An 18,896-nucleotide genomic window follows, 5' to 3' on the forward strand; every position below is an offset into this window, starting at 1 on the left:
ACCAGAAGTAGAAAGTACTCATTGTGCAGAATGTCCCATTTCACAAGTTTTCAAATGCATACAAATCATTTGAAAATGGCAGATCTACAAGCTCACAATGCATCGCATCGCACTCAAAGTGAGTAATGTATGTTTTCTTGTAATAATAATCAAAATCTACAAAGTAACTGGTAACTAAAGTTTTCAAATAATTGTAGTGGAGTAAAAGTACAATATTTGGCTCTGAGATGTAATGGAATAGAGGTAAAAGTACAGAAAATTGGAAATACTCCAGTAAAGTGGAAAATACCTCAAAATTGTACTTAAGTACAGTACTTGAGTACATGTACTCACTTGCTTTACACCACTGAAAATGCCTAAATTGTAAATTGTAACTCTGGCTGCAGAGGCTCGACAGCTCTGACTGAGATACGGCCGAGAATCGGGGATACGGGTGAGATACTCACTGTAGTTGATGGTTTCTGGGGGAGGAAAAAAGGCTGAAATCCAGCAGTTGCTAAGACGCAATACCTACTCTAACCCATTCAATACGGGAACGCATCTCTGTCATTTTAGATTTCTTTGGGCTATTCAAAAAATAGCAGATCTACAAGCTCGTAGCGCGGCACTGAGTGCCGCCCTATGAGCTTGTAGATGAGAAAATGTGTGCAAATCTTTCAATATATATATTTTTAAAGCGAACATTTGTATCTCAAATCTGTGCTTCTTGGGGTCCCTGGAACTAAATATTTTGAGATGGGGGTCCACGGCCAAATACATATAATTTTGGGTGGTCTTTGAAAAAGTTTGAGAACCACTGATATTATAGCAACGTAAGTTTTTTGGGGTATTTTTTTAACCGTTAGGATCCAGAAGACATTTGTAGAATCCCCCAGAAGAAAAGATTTGAGTTACAAATGTTTGCTTTAAAACAAATACACATTCAAAGATTTGCACTCAATTTTCACAATTATTAAAAAATAGCAGATCTACAAGCTCATAGCGCAGCACTCAGTGCCGCGCTATGAGCTTGTAGATCTGCTATTTTTGAACAGCCAAAGAAATCTAACAACGACACACAGGTGCGTTCCCGGTCTTAAAGGGCTAATTCACGCTGGCACAGCTGCAGCACACAGGTAGTTATCGCTGACTTATTTATTGGCCGAAATTACTTTTTGCACTGCGAGTGAATGATGGCGGTACTGTTTTTTATGGCCGTGGAGAAGAAGAGCACGTAAGGTGAACCAGTTGGACATGCACATTTATTCAAGGCACATCGCCGGGTTCATATCTTTGTAATTAGTCGGTCGCAGCGTTGCCAGACTCTTTCCTCTAGTTCGTCGCCCCCCTGTAAAAAGATTCATTACCTTTTAATCAGAAATTACCGGATGATTTAGGGTCTAGCTGTCAAGGTAGAATATGGCACTCAGCACCGACTGGTACCAAGCAAGAAGAAAGTGTTGCTAACACTCAGTGAGGGATATTTTTACTTAAGTAAAAATAGCAATGCCACAAGATAAAGATGCTCTGTTACAAGTAAAAGGCCTGTGTTCAAAATGTTACTTGAGTAAAAGTACAAAGGTATTGGCATCAAAATATACTTAAAGTACCACAAGTGAAAGTACTAAAATGTTTGAAAATAGCAGATCTATAAGCTCATAACGCGATGCGATGCTTGTAGATCGGCTATTTTCAATAGTTGTGGTATAAAATAAGGCTGAAGTGGTTCATGTAGGTTTTATGATGTAATAATTTATCTTCATCTGCAAAGTAACTAGTAACTACAGTTTTCAAATAAATGTAGTGGAGCAAAAGTACAACATTTGCCTCTGAGATGTAGTGGAGTAGAAGTGAAAGTATAGACAATTGGAATTACTCCAGTAAAGTAAAAAATACCTCAAAATTGTACTTAAGTACAGTACAGTACAGTAAATGTACTTAAGTTTATTTAAACCACTGCTTATAAGTGCATTATAATGCATTATAAATACGATTGTAATACATTACAGACACAACCTGTAAGTCAAGTGTTACCGAAAGGTTTTCTAGCCACATTTTTTACTAGTGGTGTCGTTCTCTTTCTCTGAGCAGTATCACTGTGCATGGTAATAGTATTGGCCTAACACACAGTGAGGCTTATTAGTTCTCTATCTGTCTTCTCCCCCAGGACAGGAGATATCAGAGAGCTTTGCTTTCAGTCAGCCAAGGCCAGGAGGCAGGCTTTTCTCTAGTCTGAGAACCAAGGCATCTGTGTCACTCACACATTATCCGCTGAATTCACGGGCCGATTTCATGGGGTCCCCCCATGCCGTCTGGCCCATGCCACATTGTCACCAAGGTGATGTATTGTAACTAGTAAAGTAGCTAAGTACATTTACTCAAGTACTGTACTTAAGTACAATTTTGAGGTATTTCTTTACTGAAGTATTTCCAATTTTCTGTACTTTTTACTCCTACTCCACTACATCTAAGAGGCAAATGTTGTACTTTTAATCCACTACAATTATGACTATTATTACAAAACATACATTAACCACTTCAGCCCTTTATACATTTTGGCCATTTGAAAATAGCCGATCTACAAGCTCCCAATGCGTCGCGTTGCGACGCATTGCGAGCTTGTAGATCTGCTATTTTCAAAAGATTTGTATGCCTTTTATACTTTTGAAAAGTTGGAAATGGGACATTCTGCATAATGACTACTTTCTACTTTTGGTACCTATACTTGTGTACTTTTACTCAAGTAATATTTGAATTCCGGACTTTTACTTGTAAACAGAGTATTTCTATATGGCAGTATTGATACTTTTACTTAAGTAAAGCATTTTAGTACTTTTTCCACCACTGATAACCGGATATATACCTTTTTAACAACGTACAGCTATACAGCCCGCTGCTGTATGTATGTATATATACTGTCATATTCCTGTGTGATGATCGCTCAAGCATCACACACCCCTCGCTTTTCTCATGAATCAAAGGGTAGACGAGAAGGTTTGCGCGGAAGGCAGTGTGTTCCAAGGATGGGAGGGGAGCTATGAGAGAGAGAGAGAGAGAGAGAGAGAGAGAGACAGAGAGAGAGAGAGAGAGAGAGAGAGAGAGAGAGAGAGAGAGAGAGAGAGAGAGAGAGGGAGTCAGGAGAGATCTGGCAGCCCTCTCATCACAAAGGCATTTCCTCCCTGTTTCTGCAGCTCGGCCACTTCCTGCCGGGGAGAAGTCGTGCTTAAACACGTCGCAGCGGGGTGGGTGTGTCCCTAATACCGTTGTTGTCGGGCAGAAACCTCCTATCTCCATGTTTTAACTTGTTTGTGTTTTTTTACTTGATCATACTACAGAGTCACACAAAAGCATCAACACCGCGAAGCGAAGCGACGCGTTTCGAGCTTGTAGATCCGCTATTTTTGATGCTTTTGAATTTGAATCAGTAACAGTTTTGGACATATGAGGTTTCCACCCGACAGAGGCGGCCTGGTACAGTATTGTTGACTGTCTGGAGTTGTTACAGTGGCCTTTGGGTTCATTCAAACCACTGAAACCGTCTGTACTTGGTAAACTGAACACGAGTTGCTCGGCACTTGCAAATACTCGGCGCGCTCTTTTCCCCTCTACACCAAAAATAGCCGATCTACAAGCTCACAACGTGTCGCGACACAATGCGTTAACTTGTGAGCTTGTAGATCTGCTGTTTCTGGGCGAATGCCCCTCCGGAATAGCGATGCTGGGGTTCAAGTGCATAACAGCCATTCTCTGCACTAATCCCGTAGCCGGACTTGCAGATATACAAACAGGCTGCGTGTCTTAAGCTAATGTGGTAACGCAAGGAGTGAAAACCGGACGCAATGAAACAAAGCTTCTTTCTGTTCTAATGGGCTTGTATAAACACCCCCCCCCTCCCCTCCCCTCCCCTGTTCTGGGAACCATAAGGTCAATAGACGAGTTCAAGGCTGGGTCGTATTCAGTGGAGTGGCAGATTCCACGCGGGTGGTTAAGGAAGTTGTGCTTGAACTCTGCCGTAACTGCGAGTTTGTTGTCTAGTAGTGTTCTGTTCTCGTGTGGGCTTTAGCAGCAGCTGTTATCACCGGGATTGCTTTGCTTTGTACTCACAAACATTGTGTTGTCGTTCATCAATCTTGTAAACGGCTTGGATTCAGAGAACATCGTGCACTGTAGATGGATATGCAATGTCGTTCTCGCTGTCATCAGCAGCACATCGATATGACGAACGATCCGTTTTGTAAATATCCTCCTTCGCTTTGATGGCTCATTGGAGTTGGAACTGTTGGAAAAGTGTGAATTAGCTCGGTCGTTCATTGACCGTTCAATGCGACGCATTGTGAGCTTGTAGATCTGCTATTTTCAAAAGATTTGTATACGTTTGAAAACTTGTGAAATGGGACCTTCTGCATAATGAGTACTTTCTACTTTTGGCACTTTAAGTACATTTTGATACCAATACCGTTGTTATTTATTTACTCAAGAACATTTTGAATTCTGGACTTGTGACAGAGTATTTCTACATTGCAGTATTGATACTTTTACTTAACCACTGTTCTACAGTACAACTTTACTAGCCTGGTTCCAGACGAATCTGCTTTGCAAAAAAGAAATTGCCCTTGGCAGATTAGGTCTGGCCCCTCTCAATAGTGATTTTATTTCTCTTCCTCCGAAGTTGTGAGGGACCAATCAGAGCCCAGTATGCAAATGTAGGGCGGTTTTATCACCAGAGGCATTTTTTTAATTTGCCCCTCGGAAATGCAGGTTCCACACAGAGGTTCCAGACTAATATCTACGCAGTGATATTAGTCTGGCCATGCCAGGCTACAACTTTACCATATTTTAATTCTCAAACTAAGGCTGTGGCTGCACTCTGAAGCCTTACATGACTCTTTGAACACGCCTCTCGTTTCAGAGCACAGCAACGTTGGCGAGTTTTTGTAACTTTTTTGCGGGTTTGTTACGGATTTCGGATACCTATTTATACACCGTTATCAAAATGGCTGATATAAAAAATGTGAAAGTTTCAGTACAGCTTGGATATCCCTTTTCCCATTGTCACACTTTGCACATTTCTGAGTTCCGATAAGAGAGTAGTCATGATAAGCAATGATATGTGCCATAATGTGGGAAGTGGCACTGGTGATACGGGAGCCCTAGCACTACAGATTAAGGCCTCATTTTAGATTTGTTTCTTTTCTTTGAAACCTTCAGAATCAGGTTTTAACCCATTAAGGCCGGGAAACGCATCTGTGTAACCACTTGAACCATTAATCTTATACTTTTGGTTGTTCAAAAATAGCAGATCTACAAGCTCATAGCGCGGCACCGAGTGCCGCGCTATGAGCTTGTAGATCTGCTATTTTTGAAAAATCGTGAAAATGTGTACAAATCTTTGAATATATATATTTTTTTAAAGTTCATATTTGCTTCTTGGGGGGTCCCTGGAACACATATTTTGAGATCGGGGGGTCCTCGGCCAAATACGTAATAATTTTATGGGGTCCTTGACATGAAAAGGTTTGAGCACCACTGATATATAGCAAAATATGTTTTCTTAAAAAAAAAGTGATTTAGAAGAGATTGGTACAAAAACACAACAATATTCAATGATTTGCACACATTTTCCACGATTCTTCAAAAAAATTGCAGATCTACAAGCTCATAGCGTGGCACTCGGTGCCGCGCTATGAGCTTGTAGATCTGTTATTTTTGAATAGCAAAAAAAAAAAAAAATGACAGTCATTTCCCGGTCTTATTGGGTTAACACTGAAGTGTCGCTACAGTCTTCTCACTTTTCTCAGAAGAATGGGATCGCTTGGCAATGTCTTACCCAGTGGATGAGGATTGGCTTTGTGCTTTCCCTCTGCCACCGCCGTGATAAAGAGGCATTCTGGCTCTGGTCTATTCCCCAGGGATGTCAACGCGACAGGATGTTGAATTGCTGAATGAAAGGAGTGGCATTGGATGGCAGTTTCGTAGGGATTGCCAGCGGAAAGGGGCAATCTTTTGAAAGAGTGGACCGTTCCCCCTATATGTGTGAGAGAACCAACCAGTGGTGTACAGTAACTAAGTACATTTACTCAAGTACTGTACTTAGGGTACAATTTTGAGGTACTTTTACTTTACTGGAGTATGTCCAATCGTCGATACTTTTACTTCTCCTCCGTTGCATCTCAGAGGCAAATATTGTATTTTTACTCCACTACAATTATTTGAAAACTTAAGTTACTAGTTACTTGGCAGATATAAATTATTATATTATAAAACATACATTAACCACTTACAAGCTCTACCGCTCTACAAGCTCACAACGCGTCGCGAGCTTGTAGATCTGCTATTTTCAAACATTTTAGTACTTTTACTTTTGGTACTTGAAGTACATTTTGATACCAATACTTTTGTACTTTTACACAAGTCAATTTTGAATTCTGGAACTTTTACTCGTAACCGAGTACTGATGCAGCATTGATACTTTTACTCAAGTAAAACATTTGAGTACATTTTTCCACCACACTGGAGAGAGCTGAATCGTGCGTGGTAATCGGCTTACGGGGCCGGCCTTTAGTTTGGGTTACTCGCCACGGGATGTATAGCGGGCCTGGCGAGTGTGGCCACCTCGCTTGGTTGCCCGAGGAATTGGGAACAGAGGTTGAAGAATCACAGATGTGGGGATTATGATTTCAACCACTTTCATCCTGGCTTCCCTTTTTGGACATTTAATTATAGGCGATTTCAAAATGTTCATAAAGGGAAAATAGCCTATCTAAAAGCTCACAATGTGTCGCAGTAGATAGGCTATTTTCCGCTATTTGTTGTACAGTGAAGTATTATAATGGCTTAAATCAGTGGTTTTCAAACTTTTTCATGTCAAGGACCCCCAAAATGCTATGGATTTGGCCGCGGACCCCCGTCTCAAAATATTTTGTTCCAGGGACCCCCAGAAGCAAAGATTTGAGCTACAAATGTTCACTTTAGAAGTATATATTCAAAGGTTTGCACATATTTTTTACGATTTTTCAAAAATAGCAGATCTATATCTGCTATTTTTGAATAGCCAAAGTATAAAAGGTTAAAGTGGTTCAAATTATTGTGATGCTATTTTAACACATTTTGCTGGGGACCCCCTGGAAACCCCCCGAAGGACCCCTGGGGGTCCCCGGGCCCCACTTTGAGAACCAATAGCTTAAATGGTTCAAACACTTATCCAGTGGTTTGTCTTGCAAGCCAGGGGCCCTGCTATCACTGCCAGCGTCAGGCCATTTCCAGCTCCAGCCAAGCAAGTCCAAGTCTGTCTCCGTTTAGTTCCTTTACCTCCATGTTTCTCTCTCTCTCTCTCTCTGACCCATTCGCTTTCCCTGCTTCCCTGCATCCCGCCCTCCTTTTTTCCCTCTCCTCTCTTCAGACGAGTTGACAGACAGGCTAATATAGACAGGCCCTGAATCCATTTGAGGTTAACAGGTCCTATGCCTGGCAAACTGCATTACAAATAACCCATTTAATACGGGAACGCATACTACTGTGTCATTTTAGATGTTTAGCTATAACAATTATTTTATGCTTTGTGACTATTAAAAAAAATATAGCAGATCTACAAGCTCATAGCGGCACTAGATCTGCTATTTTTTTGAAAAATCGTAAAAGCGAATATTTGTAGCTCAAATCTTTGCTTCTGGGGGTCCCTGGAACAACATGTTTTGAGATTTTTGAGAGGCCAAATACATAGCATTTTGGGGGGTCCTTGACGTGCAAATCTTTGAATATATATATATTCTTTAAAGCGATGTTTTTTTAAACTCAAATCTTTGCTTCTGGGGACTCTACACATTTCTTTTTTACTTAGGTTGCTATAATATCAGTGTATATCAAACTGTTTTCATGTCAAGAACGCCCAAAATGATTATGTATCTGACCCCCCATCTCAAAATATTGTATTCCAGGGACCCCCAGAAACAAAGATTTGAGTTAAAAAAAAAATATATATATATATATATATATAGAAAGATTTGCACACATTTTCACGATTTCTTGGAATAGCCAAAGACGTCTAAAATGACAGAGATGCGTTTCCCGGGTTGAATGGGATAAGGGGCAGCGAAAACAAAAAAGCTGTGAGTAACTGGTTCTCACTTAGCCGGCGGCCACGGCCAATTCACCAGAGCTCGCTGGACTATATCCTCGGCAGTTTAAATAGCTTGTCTGTAAATAATTTAGTGGTTTTTATTACGCTTTCGTGTAACTATAAAGACTGTAATGACTGTTTGTGGTGGGTTTTAAAGTCAGATGGTGCATGGTTAAGTGGCGCCGAATTGAAAGCAACTCCCCGTATTGATTGAGTCGGTTCTCTTTTTTTTCCCCGTTTTACATCTTTAACACAAAGTGACAGAAAAGGCAGCGACCACATTTCAACCCGCTGTGCTCGGAAATTAGTATTGTGTGCGACGAGTGCTCCCACTTATCATTCAGGGTGAGGTGTGTCTTATCCCATTCAATCCGGGAATGCATCTGTCGATTTTTAGCTATAATCATTATTTTATGCTTTGGGCTATTAAAAAATAGCAGATATACAAGCTCACAGCGCGGCACCGAGTGCCGCGCTGTGAGCTTGTAGATCTGCTATTTTTTGAAAAATCTTGGACATGTGTGCAAATCTTTGAATACATATAGTTTTTGAAACAATGTTTTTTAACTCAAATCTTTGCTTCTGGGGGTCCCTGGAACAAAATATTTTGAGATGGGGGTCCGCGGCCAAATACATGTCGTTTTGGGTATGATGGTTTTACCCATCAAAATGTGTTGTTCCGGGGACCTCCCCAGAAGCAAAGACTGGAGTTAAAAATGATATTTCAAAAAATACATGTGTTCAAAGATTTGCACAAATGTTTTCAAAATAGCAGATCTACAAGCTCGTAGCGCGGCACTCGGTGCCGTGCTACGAGCTTGTATATCTGCTATTTTTGAATAGCCCAAAGGATAAAATAATGGTTATGGCTAAAAAATCTAAAATGACACAGATGCGTTCCCGGATTGAGTGGGTTAAAATATTTGCCTCTCAGCTACTCTGTGCAGATTGTGATTAAACAGAAATGTTTGCAGAAAACGGCCCGCCGTGGGACGGAGAGAGAGGCCACGTTTTTGGCAACCATAACAAAGTGTGTCAGCGTTTAATATTGTGAAACAGCGGTTAGTCTGTGTTGCTCGCTGTGTTGTCAGGGGCGCTAAAGAAAGTACCTGGCGTTAGAGCCAAGGACATTCCTTCCCGTCTCAATCCCCAGATCAGATGCATGAGGGCAGCGTTCAACATTTAATTCCTCACATTATTGTGTGTCGAACCCCAGGGAGGGAGCCGGCGTTGCCATGTCCGCTTATTATAAGCGACTTTGGGGCTTGTTTTTCTGTAAATATTGGCATAGTTGTGGGTTGCATTTTTTTGGGGGGGGCTTGTTTCTAAAGTGTAGTTGCTTGTTTGGGCTTGTTTCCTAAAAATGTTGTTTAAACCAGTGGTTCTCAAACATTTTCATGTCAAGGACCACCCACATTGTAATGTAATTGTCCACGTATCCCCATCTGAAAACATTTTTTGTCCCAGGGACCCCTACACCAGATTTATATTGTTAAAATGTTTCAAAAATATTTCAAATTTTTCACTTTTTCCAAGATTTAAAAAAAAAATCACACCCTGTGTGAAGAGAGTGGTGCCTTTGATGAGCCCCGTATTGATGTTGTCATCAATGTTTGTTTTTTGGACATACATACATACACCCGGACACACAGACAAAGTCAGATATAGGAGTGGTTGGCACCACTCAAAAATAGCAGATCTACAAGCTCACGACGCGTTGTGAGCTTGTAGATCGGCTATTTTCAAATAGCCAATGTTTACAGTATATAATAGGTTTAAAGTGCTCATGTGGCCTAATAGTCGCTTAATTATTTTTGGCTTGTTTACATAAACCCGGGTTGCTTATATCTCTCGCAGAATATGGCAACAGCTGCGTGCCGCCTGAGCAGCTATATGGCCCCCCAAAAAAAGAACCAGGGGAGTCTTTCTGACATCCCATTACCAGAGACATTAGCTGAGCCACATAATAGCCTTCTCTCTCTCTCGCCCAGCGTTTTTATTATCAGGGCGGGCTTTCTGTTCATTTGCATGACAGGGTTTTATTGTTGACAGTGGGTTGTCTCTAGATTTACGTACAGAGGGCCCTGATAGGGGCCCCGCCCCGCCATTGTTCTCTGTATACGTTTGTATGTAGATGTGTGTGTTGTTGTCGCGGCGGAGGTTAAACATTCCCAGGGGTAGTCATAGGAGAGAATGAGAGCACAGGTTTGGATAGCTGCTGCTGTCTGCTGTGAGAGACCACCCAGGCCTTTATGTGTGTATCAACACAGACGGACACCACCTACATTGACCCTATATACCAGCGGTGGAAAAAGTACTCCATTTTTTTTTTTACTTGTGTAAAAGTATCAATACTGCAGTGTAGAAATACTCTGTTACGAGTAGAAGTCCGGAATTCAACATTTAGTAAAAGTACAAAAGTATTGGTATGAAAATGTACTTAAAGTACCAAAAGTTGAAAGTTATTATGCAGCATGTCCCATTTCACAAGTTTTCAAAAGTATAAAATGTATAAAAATCTTTTGAAAATAGCAGATCTACAAGCTCACAATGCGTTGTGAGCTTGTAGGTCGGCTGTTTTCAAAAGGCCGAAATGTATATAGGGCTGAACTGGGATATATAGTGAATGTATGTTTTGAAATAATAATCAAAATCGACATGTAACTAGTAGCTAAAGTTTTCACATAATTGTAGTGGAGTAAAAGTACAATATTTGCCTCTGAGATGTAGTGGAGTAGAAGTAAAAGTACCGAAAATTGGAAATACTCCAGTAGAGTGAAAATACCTCAAAATTGTATATAAGAGTACAGTACTTGAGTAAATGTACTTAGTTACTTTACACCACTGCCGTATACCCTCACGCGTCCCCCCCTCCCGCTCTCACCCTATCCTGTTTCAGAGGCCCATAAGGTCACAGCATGAAAGGAAGCTAATTGTTACCAGAGTAGAAATTAACAGAGGAACCAACTTACGTCATCATCACCACCTGTAATCATTTGTGGAAGAAGAAGTACCCCGAAGTAAAAGTCCTGTTGGAAATGTTGCTACTTGAGTAAAAAAGTATTATTGGCATCAAAATATATATAGTGCCACTTAGCGTACTTAGTTACTTTCCACCACTGTCAACTTTAAAGTGCACTGTCAAACTTAAACCGAACACAATATGAATTATGTAATAATAAGGCTATAATCATTCTTTACCTGTTTATTTGGCAATGTGAATCAATCACTTACTGCTGACTCACATTTATTCCTATACAAGTATTCACATATAACACCAAAATGATAATGAATGGACATGCAAAAACTATTTGTTTCATTATAACTGACCTAGGATATAGTACAATTTATTTAAAGTAATCCATCTGCAATTATTTCTATAATAAGATTAGGACAGGTGGTGTCAAGGTGGCTACAGTGGTGCACACGTCAGATGTTGCTCAGTAGTTCCAAAACAATTGGTTTGTTTGAGTGTTTTCACAGGCCGCTGAAAAATGAGAGTGAACTGCTGAGGAGACCACGTGATAAAACAGTGTCGGGTCAGGACTGCATTACACACGTACTAAACGGTGACACATACTGTACAGTAGCTTTGTATAAACAGTGACTGTTCTAGCCTACAGTACACTGTTTGTTTCTACCCTGTGTTGTTACCCATGGATTAAAGATCTCAGTCGCCACGACTGATATGAGTCATTTGGATTCAATATAAAGCCCGCTTATTTTCTATGGAAGCATGCTGCGCAGCGAAAATAGACGATCTACAAGCAATATGATCAGAAGCGTCATAAAAACCATAATGGTCTCGGATATTTCATAAAAGCAAAGGTTTAAATCCTCAATCTGTGTAGAACAGCAGGAACAACATTTACTAAAACATCATTATTTTTGCTTGAATCCACGTGTTACTCTTTAAAGGGAAAGACCACTTTGGTAGAGGTTTGGGTTGTGTAGGTACCTTGCCATGATGCAACTCCTAGGTGGACAAGAAATCAAAAATAATTTCTCTATTGATTAGAAATTGATGATTCAAAATATGCTCTTCATTGACTTACATCGTACCGTAAAACAGCTCTCAAAGTCACTCTTTTAGTCACGTAAACGGACACAAACAAAGCTGATCCAGACAATATAGAACATCACCAAACCCAGTATGCTACTGTTTGTTTTTTCAATACAAATGTCAACTTCCTGCTGATTTTACTATTTGAAGATCCGGATCCGGATCCGTGGATCCAGTCCGGGTTCTCGTCTTAATAAAAAGAGCGAAATCAACAGGACGTTAACATTTTTATTAAGAAAACAAACAGTACTGGGTTTGGTGATGTTCTATATTGTCTGAACCAACTTTGTTTGCGTTCTTTTACGGGCTGAAAGAGTGACTTTACAATGTAAGTCAATGAGGAGCATATTTTGAATGATCAATTTCTAATCAATGGAGCAATTATTTTTGATTTCTTGTCCATTTTTGATGTTTGGAGTTACATCATGGCAAGGTAACTACACAACCCAAACCTCTACCAAAGTGGTCTTGCCATGTAATGACTTCTCAGTGATTGGAGTTTATGACAGCATTGATTTATTTTGATAATGAACCGTCTCAGTTTGTCCCAAGAGCAACGTGAATCCAAAACTGCCAAGAGCCTCTATACCTGATAGCCTAATAGCGTATTCAACGTTTTTTCAGGTCAAGGACCCCCTAGCTGAGAAAGAGATGAAGCAGGGACCCCCTATACATATTGTAGAAAAAATGTGTTGCATATTATACTTTTTCATAGATAGCTTCATAGACTGGTTTGACAGTAGGCCTACTGTTGGATTCATGTTAATGTCTATTTTCAGGCAGTTAACCACTTAAACCCTCAATACTTGGAAATCCTACCCCAAACCTCTTTGCTGAATATAACCGATCTGCAAGCTCACAGCGCTGCGAGGTGTTGTGAGCTTGTAGATCTGCTATTTTCGGCTAACGTTCCTCAAAATAGAGATGCCAGGGTTCAACTGGTTAATGTAAAAAAATAAGTAAAACCTATCACAAAGATTTGGCGGACCCCCTATAGTAACTCTGAGGACCCCCCTAGGGGTCCTGGACCCCCTGTTGAAGACCCCTGCTCTGTATCAACGTTATTGTTAAAGGGATAGTTCACCCAAGAAATGACACCCCAAAAAAAAACAAAAAATCCACAAATTCAAGTCTACATGGGGTGACTAATCAATAGAAAAAAAGTCATTTTGTTGGTGAACAATCCCTTTAAAGTGCATGTGCACACTGAAGCTCATTGTCTAGCGGGGTGTTCACCGTGGCTCACCCTTTGCCCTGCCGCTGGTACCCTGCTTGAATTACTCACGACGACCTAGTACAAATGGATCAGTTTGCAGACTATATCTCTAAAACTGTGTCCATATAGTGTCTATCATACCATCCCATTCCTTCAGTGAGCTTACAATGCTATGAATTATGAATTGGAAAGCAAAACACCAGACAAGGAGAAGGCTTGTTGTGTTGGCATCTTATGTGAACCAGGGCGCTCCACTGACCCAGATGCTGTTTGTTAAGACTGCTTCTTGTAAGAGCTTGTATTGACGTTGACCTGCATAGTACATGTGTGTCTCACACCCTTCAAATTAGGCCAAAACATTTGGACCGCACAAGAAGTATAGTCACACAGTGAAGCAAAAATAAATACAGTATAGCCTACATTAAGCCTGATTTATATTTATTTATACTATACTTTGGTTGCAGGCAGTGCCGGTGGTGTCATGCACTGAACGTGGCAGATCTATAAGCACACAGCGCGTCGCTGATACGGCACGTTGCGAGCTTGTAGATCTGCTATTTTTAGTGGCTGCCGACACAGCACGCAACCAAGTATAAATAAGGCATTACAGGGATGGAAGAGGCTATAGTGTCATCCCCAAACTATGCAGAAGGAAGGGCACAGTCAGGCGTGTCTGGACATGTTCATGGAATCTTAAACCACATCTCACTCACTGTTTCCCACTATTGGCATTGGAAAAATATTAGCCTATACATATATAGGCTATCATTTGCCAATCGCCTTTTACACATTGTATAGACATAGTGGTTTTCAAACGTTTTCTTTTTGCACAAGGCACAACAATGGGCAAGTCAGAAACCATGCACACCTGTATTCATTGTGAGAATATTCACATTGCATTGTGATGCGTTTTGAACTTGTAGATCTGCTATTTCGCTTTTTTATGATGAAAGAATGGTATAGAATGTGTCTCTGTACTGGAAGATGAGTGTGCGCAAAGTACTGATATAGTAGATTAAAGACATAATTCGTAAGATAACTGTTATGCTATTATCATGACTGTATCTCACAGTACTCTGTGTCTGTAACTTATCTGCTGTATAGCCTCTGGCAGTGCCTGAATTTCCCCCCAATGGGATCAAGTTCAAGTTCCTCTTTATTGTCATTTGCAAGTAACTTTACAGAGTGAATCAGAGATGCACAGCAGAACAAAATCACATTGCAATGGTTCCTTAAAAAACACCACAATTCAACAATAAAGGTCTAGTTGTATTACAGTATATTGCAATAATAATATATGGTTGTCACAAAATCCCAAGGCACACCTGGACTGGTCTGACGGCACACTAGCCTATATTCTGTTATAAGTTGGTCACAGTTATTACATAATCGTCGAATCGCAATTATTTGAGATAACCGCAAAGATTTTGTCATAATCGTTTCCATGTTGAAAAAAATATATTTTCAAACATTTAAAAAAAAATAGTGGCAATAGTAGATTGGCTGTATCCACTATTAAAGTGTTTTTTAAAGTATAAAGTTATTAAATGTGTCAGTCGTTTCTTTGTATATTTTGTCATATCCGCCATGTGCAACTTCAAAGCCTAAAAGCCAAACAGAAATGTAATTTTTATTCATAATGTTCCATTGTTCCAACGACAAAAACGCAATTAAATCGTTGATCGCAATTATTTATGTATTATGTATTTATTATCATTAATTAGTATTATTAATCGTCATGTAACCTTTCATAATCGGGACAGCCCTAGTTATGAGTTGATATCTGAACACCTTTATAGCCCAGCAGGTCAGGACAGGTCAAACATACAGTTATTATCATCATACACATTATTATTCTCACATTTGCAGCGTAGACAAAATGACATCTGCTTGAATGAATGTGTTATTCTGTTTGTATGCATCTCTCGTGCTTCCTTCCCTCATGTCTTGTAGTGTAGGTATGGATGTGATGGTTCAGTAGTAGTGCATACTGCTCAGAGGAAACTCAGAGATCAAAGTTATTCTGATCACGCACAACGCAGAAACACACACTAGACACGCACACACACACACACACACACACACACACACACACACACACACACACACACACACACACACACACACACACACACACACACACACACACACACACACACACACACACACACACACACATACACACACACACACACACACACACACACACACACACACACACACACACGCCTGTACAGTACAGTTTAATCTATACAGCCTATTCATTTATTCATTAGCTGTAGCTGTAGAAGCTATTTCAAAAGTCGTAGGAAACTGAAAAAAAAGCTTCACTTTCAAAGCATCCCAAGCACTGGGTTTGATGTTAATCCATTAAGACCGGGAACGCATCTGTGTGATTTTTAAGGTTTCTTTGGGCTATTCAAATATAGCAGATCTTCAAGCATATGGCGCGACGCCGAGTGCCACGCTATGAGCTTGTAGATCTGCAATTAGTTTTGAAAAATCGTGAAAATGCATGCAAATCTTAGAATTTATAATATATTTTAAAACTCCATTTTTAACTCCAATCTTTGCTTCTGGGGGGTCCCTGGAACCAAATATTTTGAGGGAGCTTGTATATCTGCTATTTTTGGATAGCCCCCAGAGAAATCTAAAATGACACAGATGCGTTCCCGGTCTTAATGGGTTAATGATAGCGTGCTGAGCTGTCTGACACGAACAAAATGAACAGAATATTATGCAATTGCAAAGTGATAACATGGGGGGGGGGGGGGGTACAATGTTTAGTATCACAGCGATGTGATAGCTGCAAACTGGAGAGCAGAAACCTCTTATCTCCAAGTTTTTACTTTTTGTGTTTTTTCGTGAATTTTATGCCCTACTTGATCATACTACAGCGTTACACGAAAGCATCAAAAGTAGCAGATCTACAAGCTCGAGTTTTGAGCTTGTAGATCTGCTGCTTTTGCTATTTTTCAATTTGAATCCTGAAAAGTAACAGTTTTGGAAATATGAGGTTTCCTGCCCCGACAGAGATGATATAATGTTGTAGAGAATAGAGATTACAATGGGTTTTTTTGTGTCAAGAGAACTGCAACCTTTATGAATGTTTTGACATTGTAATACAAGTGATGATACTAAATACTACTCCTGGTTGTCAGGGGTGTGTATATAAAAACACATTGCTACCTCGGTTCACTATTTATCCTTATGCTTTGTCATGGAGAATTGCCTTCACTAGAAAATAGAGCACACAGTACAGTGAAAACTATTGATCTTAGAGCAGGGGTCTTCAATGTTTTTCAGCCCAAGGGCCCCTTAGCTGAGAGAGAGAGAGAGAGAGAGAGAGAGAGAGAGAGAGAGAGAGAGAGAGAGAGAGAGAGAGAGAGAGAGAGAGAGAGAGAGAGAGAGAGAGAGAGAGAGAGAGAGAGAGAGATATGAAGCAGGGACCCCCCCACTGCATATTGTATAAAATTGTGTTGCAGATTTGACTTTGTCATAGCTTTAATAGATGGCTTCATGGACGTGTTTGACAGCACTATCATCAATGTTGTCGATTTTTTTGATTATTAGCTTCTCTATAATTCATGTTAACGTGTATTTTCAGACATTTTACCACTTAAAGCCTCAATACTAAACTTGACCATTGGCTCTGTACTTGGTCTGCTCTTTTTTCCCTTTAGACCAAACCTTGTTGCCAAAAATAGCCGATCTACAAGCTCACAACGCCTCACAGCGCGAGGCGTTGTGTGCTTGTAGATCGGCTATTTTTGGCTAATGTTCCCCTCACTCCCCTCAGAATCCTATCACTCAAAGATTTGGCGGACCCCCTGTAGTAACTCTGAGGACCCCCCAGGGATGTACAAGCTTGTACTGTATATCTGCTATTTTTTTAATAGCCAACGAACGCTAAAATCTAAAATGACACAGATGCTTTCCCGGTTTTAATGGGTTAATCACAATGAAAACGAACTTTTCAAGGTTTTAAAGAAACATACATCGTTTTTTCTTTTCTTTTTTACATACATTTTTTGGATATTAATGTTAAATTATTAATAGAATCATACTGTTTTCGCCAATTATTTGGGGGCCCACTTGCGATATCCTCACAGCCCACTAGTGAGCCCTGGGCCACAGGTTGAGAATCGTTTGACACACACATTGGTATTTGTGTTCCATTAGAACTGTGTGTCCTCTTCATTTCCATTCTGTTGATTGCGTTTGTTAGCAGCGTGTACGGTAATTATAACATAATCAGCAGACATCAGGAAAGATTAATTACAGCTCAAGGCTAAATCACAAATCACATATGTAATTCCATTAGTTCAGCTGTTCTCAAACGTTTTCATGTCAAGGACCCCCAATGATATGTATTTGGCCGTGGACCCCCATGTCTAAATATTTTGTTCCAGGGACCCCCAGAAGCAAAGATTTGAGCTACAAATGTTCGCTTTAAGAAATATTATATTCAAAGATTTGCACACATTTTCACGATTTTTCAAAAATAGCAGATCTACAAGCTCATAGTGCGGCACTCGGTGCCGCACTATGAGCTTGTATATCTGCTATTTTTCAATAGCTAAAGTATAAAATGGTAAACATTATTGTGATGCTATATTAACACATTTTGCTGGGGACACCCTGGAACCCCCACAAGGACCCCTGGGGGTCCCCGGACCCCACTTTGAGAACGAATGCATTAGTTAATCTATAGCCTTCTCTATTATGTTTTTCCCAGATATCATGGGAGGCTGGTGACACCTGACTTGGCCATTAAGCTAAAGGGAATCCCCCGGAGAGAGAAAGCAGCCCGAGCGCTGCGGGTTAGCGCGCCGCGAGGAGGAGAAGATGGCCGCCCATCGAATCAGAGCCACCACAAACAACAACATCTCTCTGCCTCGCTGCAAGTCAGAGGGGACGCTCATAGACCTCAGCGAGGGCATTTCAGAAGCCAGCCTCACTGATGTCAAAGGTTAGCCACTCCTATGTACATATAGTCAACATAGTCAAATAATGGCTGATATATATCGACCAGGCTGATACGTGGGTCTAGAGCTCTAATGATTAACGGTCTCTGTGTCAGTGTAGAGGGATAGGCTTCAGTAAAAGTATCAATGCTGCAATGTAGAAATACTGTGTTACAAGTAGATGTCCAGTTTTCTAGTAAAAGTTTGAGTAAAAAGTACAAAAGTATTGGCATCAAGATGTACTTAAAAGTACCAAAAGTAGGATGTACTCATTATGCAGAATGTCTCATTTCAAGTTTTCAAATGTATACAAATATTTTGAAAATAGACGATCTACAAGCTCACAATGCGTCGCATCGCGACGCATTGTGAGCTTGTAGATCGGCTATTTTCAAATGGCCGAAATGTATATAGGGCTGAAGTGGTTAATGTATGTTTTGGACTAATAATCTAAATGTAAAAACTAGTAACGGAAATTTTCAAATAATTGTAGTGGAGTAAAAGTACAATATTTGCCTCTGAGATGTAGTGGAGTAGACAATTGGAAGTAAAACT

At 40.3% G+C, this 18,896-nt stretch overlaps 1 protein-coding gene across 1 annotated transcript in view; it reads left to right on the forward strand.

The window, feature by feature from the left end:
• The window catches only part of LOC311065041 (SH3 domain-binding protein 4), a 67,901-nt gene that overhangs the window by 10,665 nt on the left and 38,340 nt on the right, over positions 1-18,896 (forward strand). Inside the window, exon 2 of the mRNA XM_084085210.1 lies at positions 18,113-18,346. Coding sequence (XP_083941336.1) covers positions 18,223-18,346 — 124 coding nt within the window. The 5' untranslated portion in view covers positions 18,113-18,222. The remainder of the gene's footprint in view (positions 1-18,112; positions 18,347-18,896) is intronic.

The sequence above is a fragment of the Gymnoscopelus microlampas genome, assembly GCF_963454915.1.
Source record: "Gymnoscopelus microlampas genome assembly, chromosome: 17".
Classification (NCBI taxonomy): Eukaryota; Metazoa; Chordata; class Actinopteri; order Myctophiformes; family Myctophidae; genus Gymnoscopelus; species Gymnoscopelus microlampas.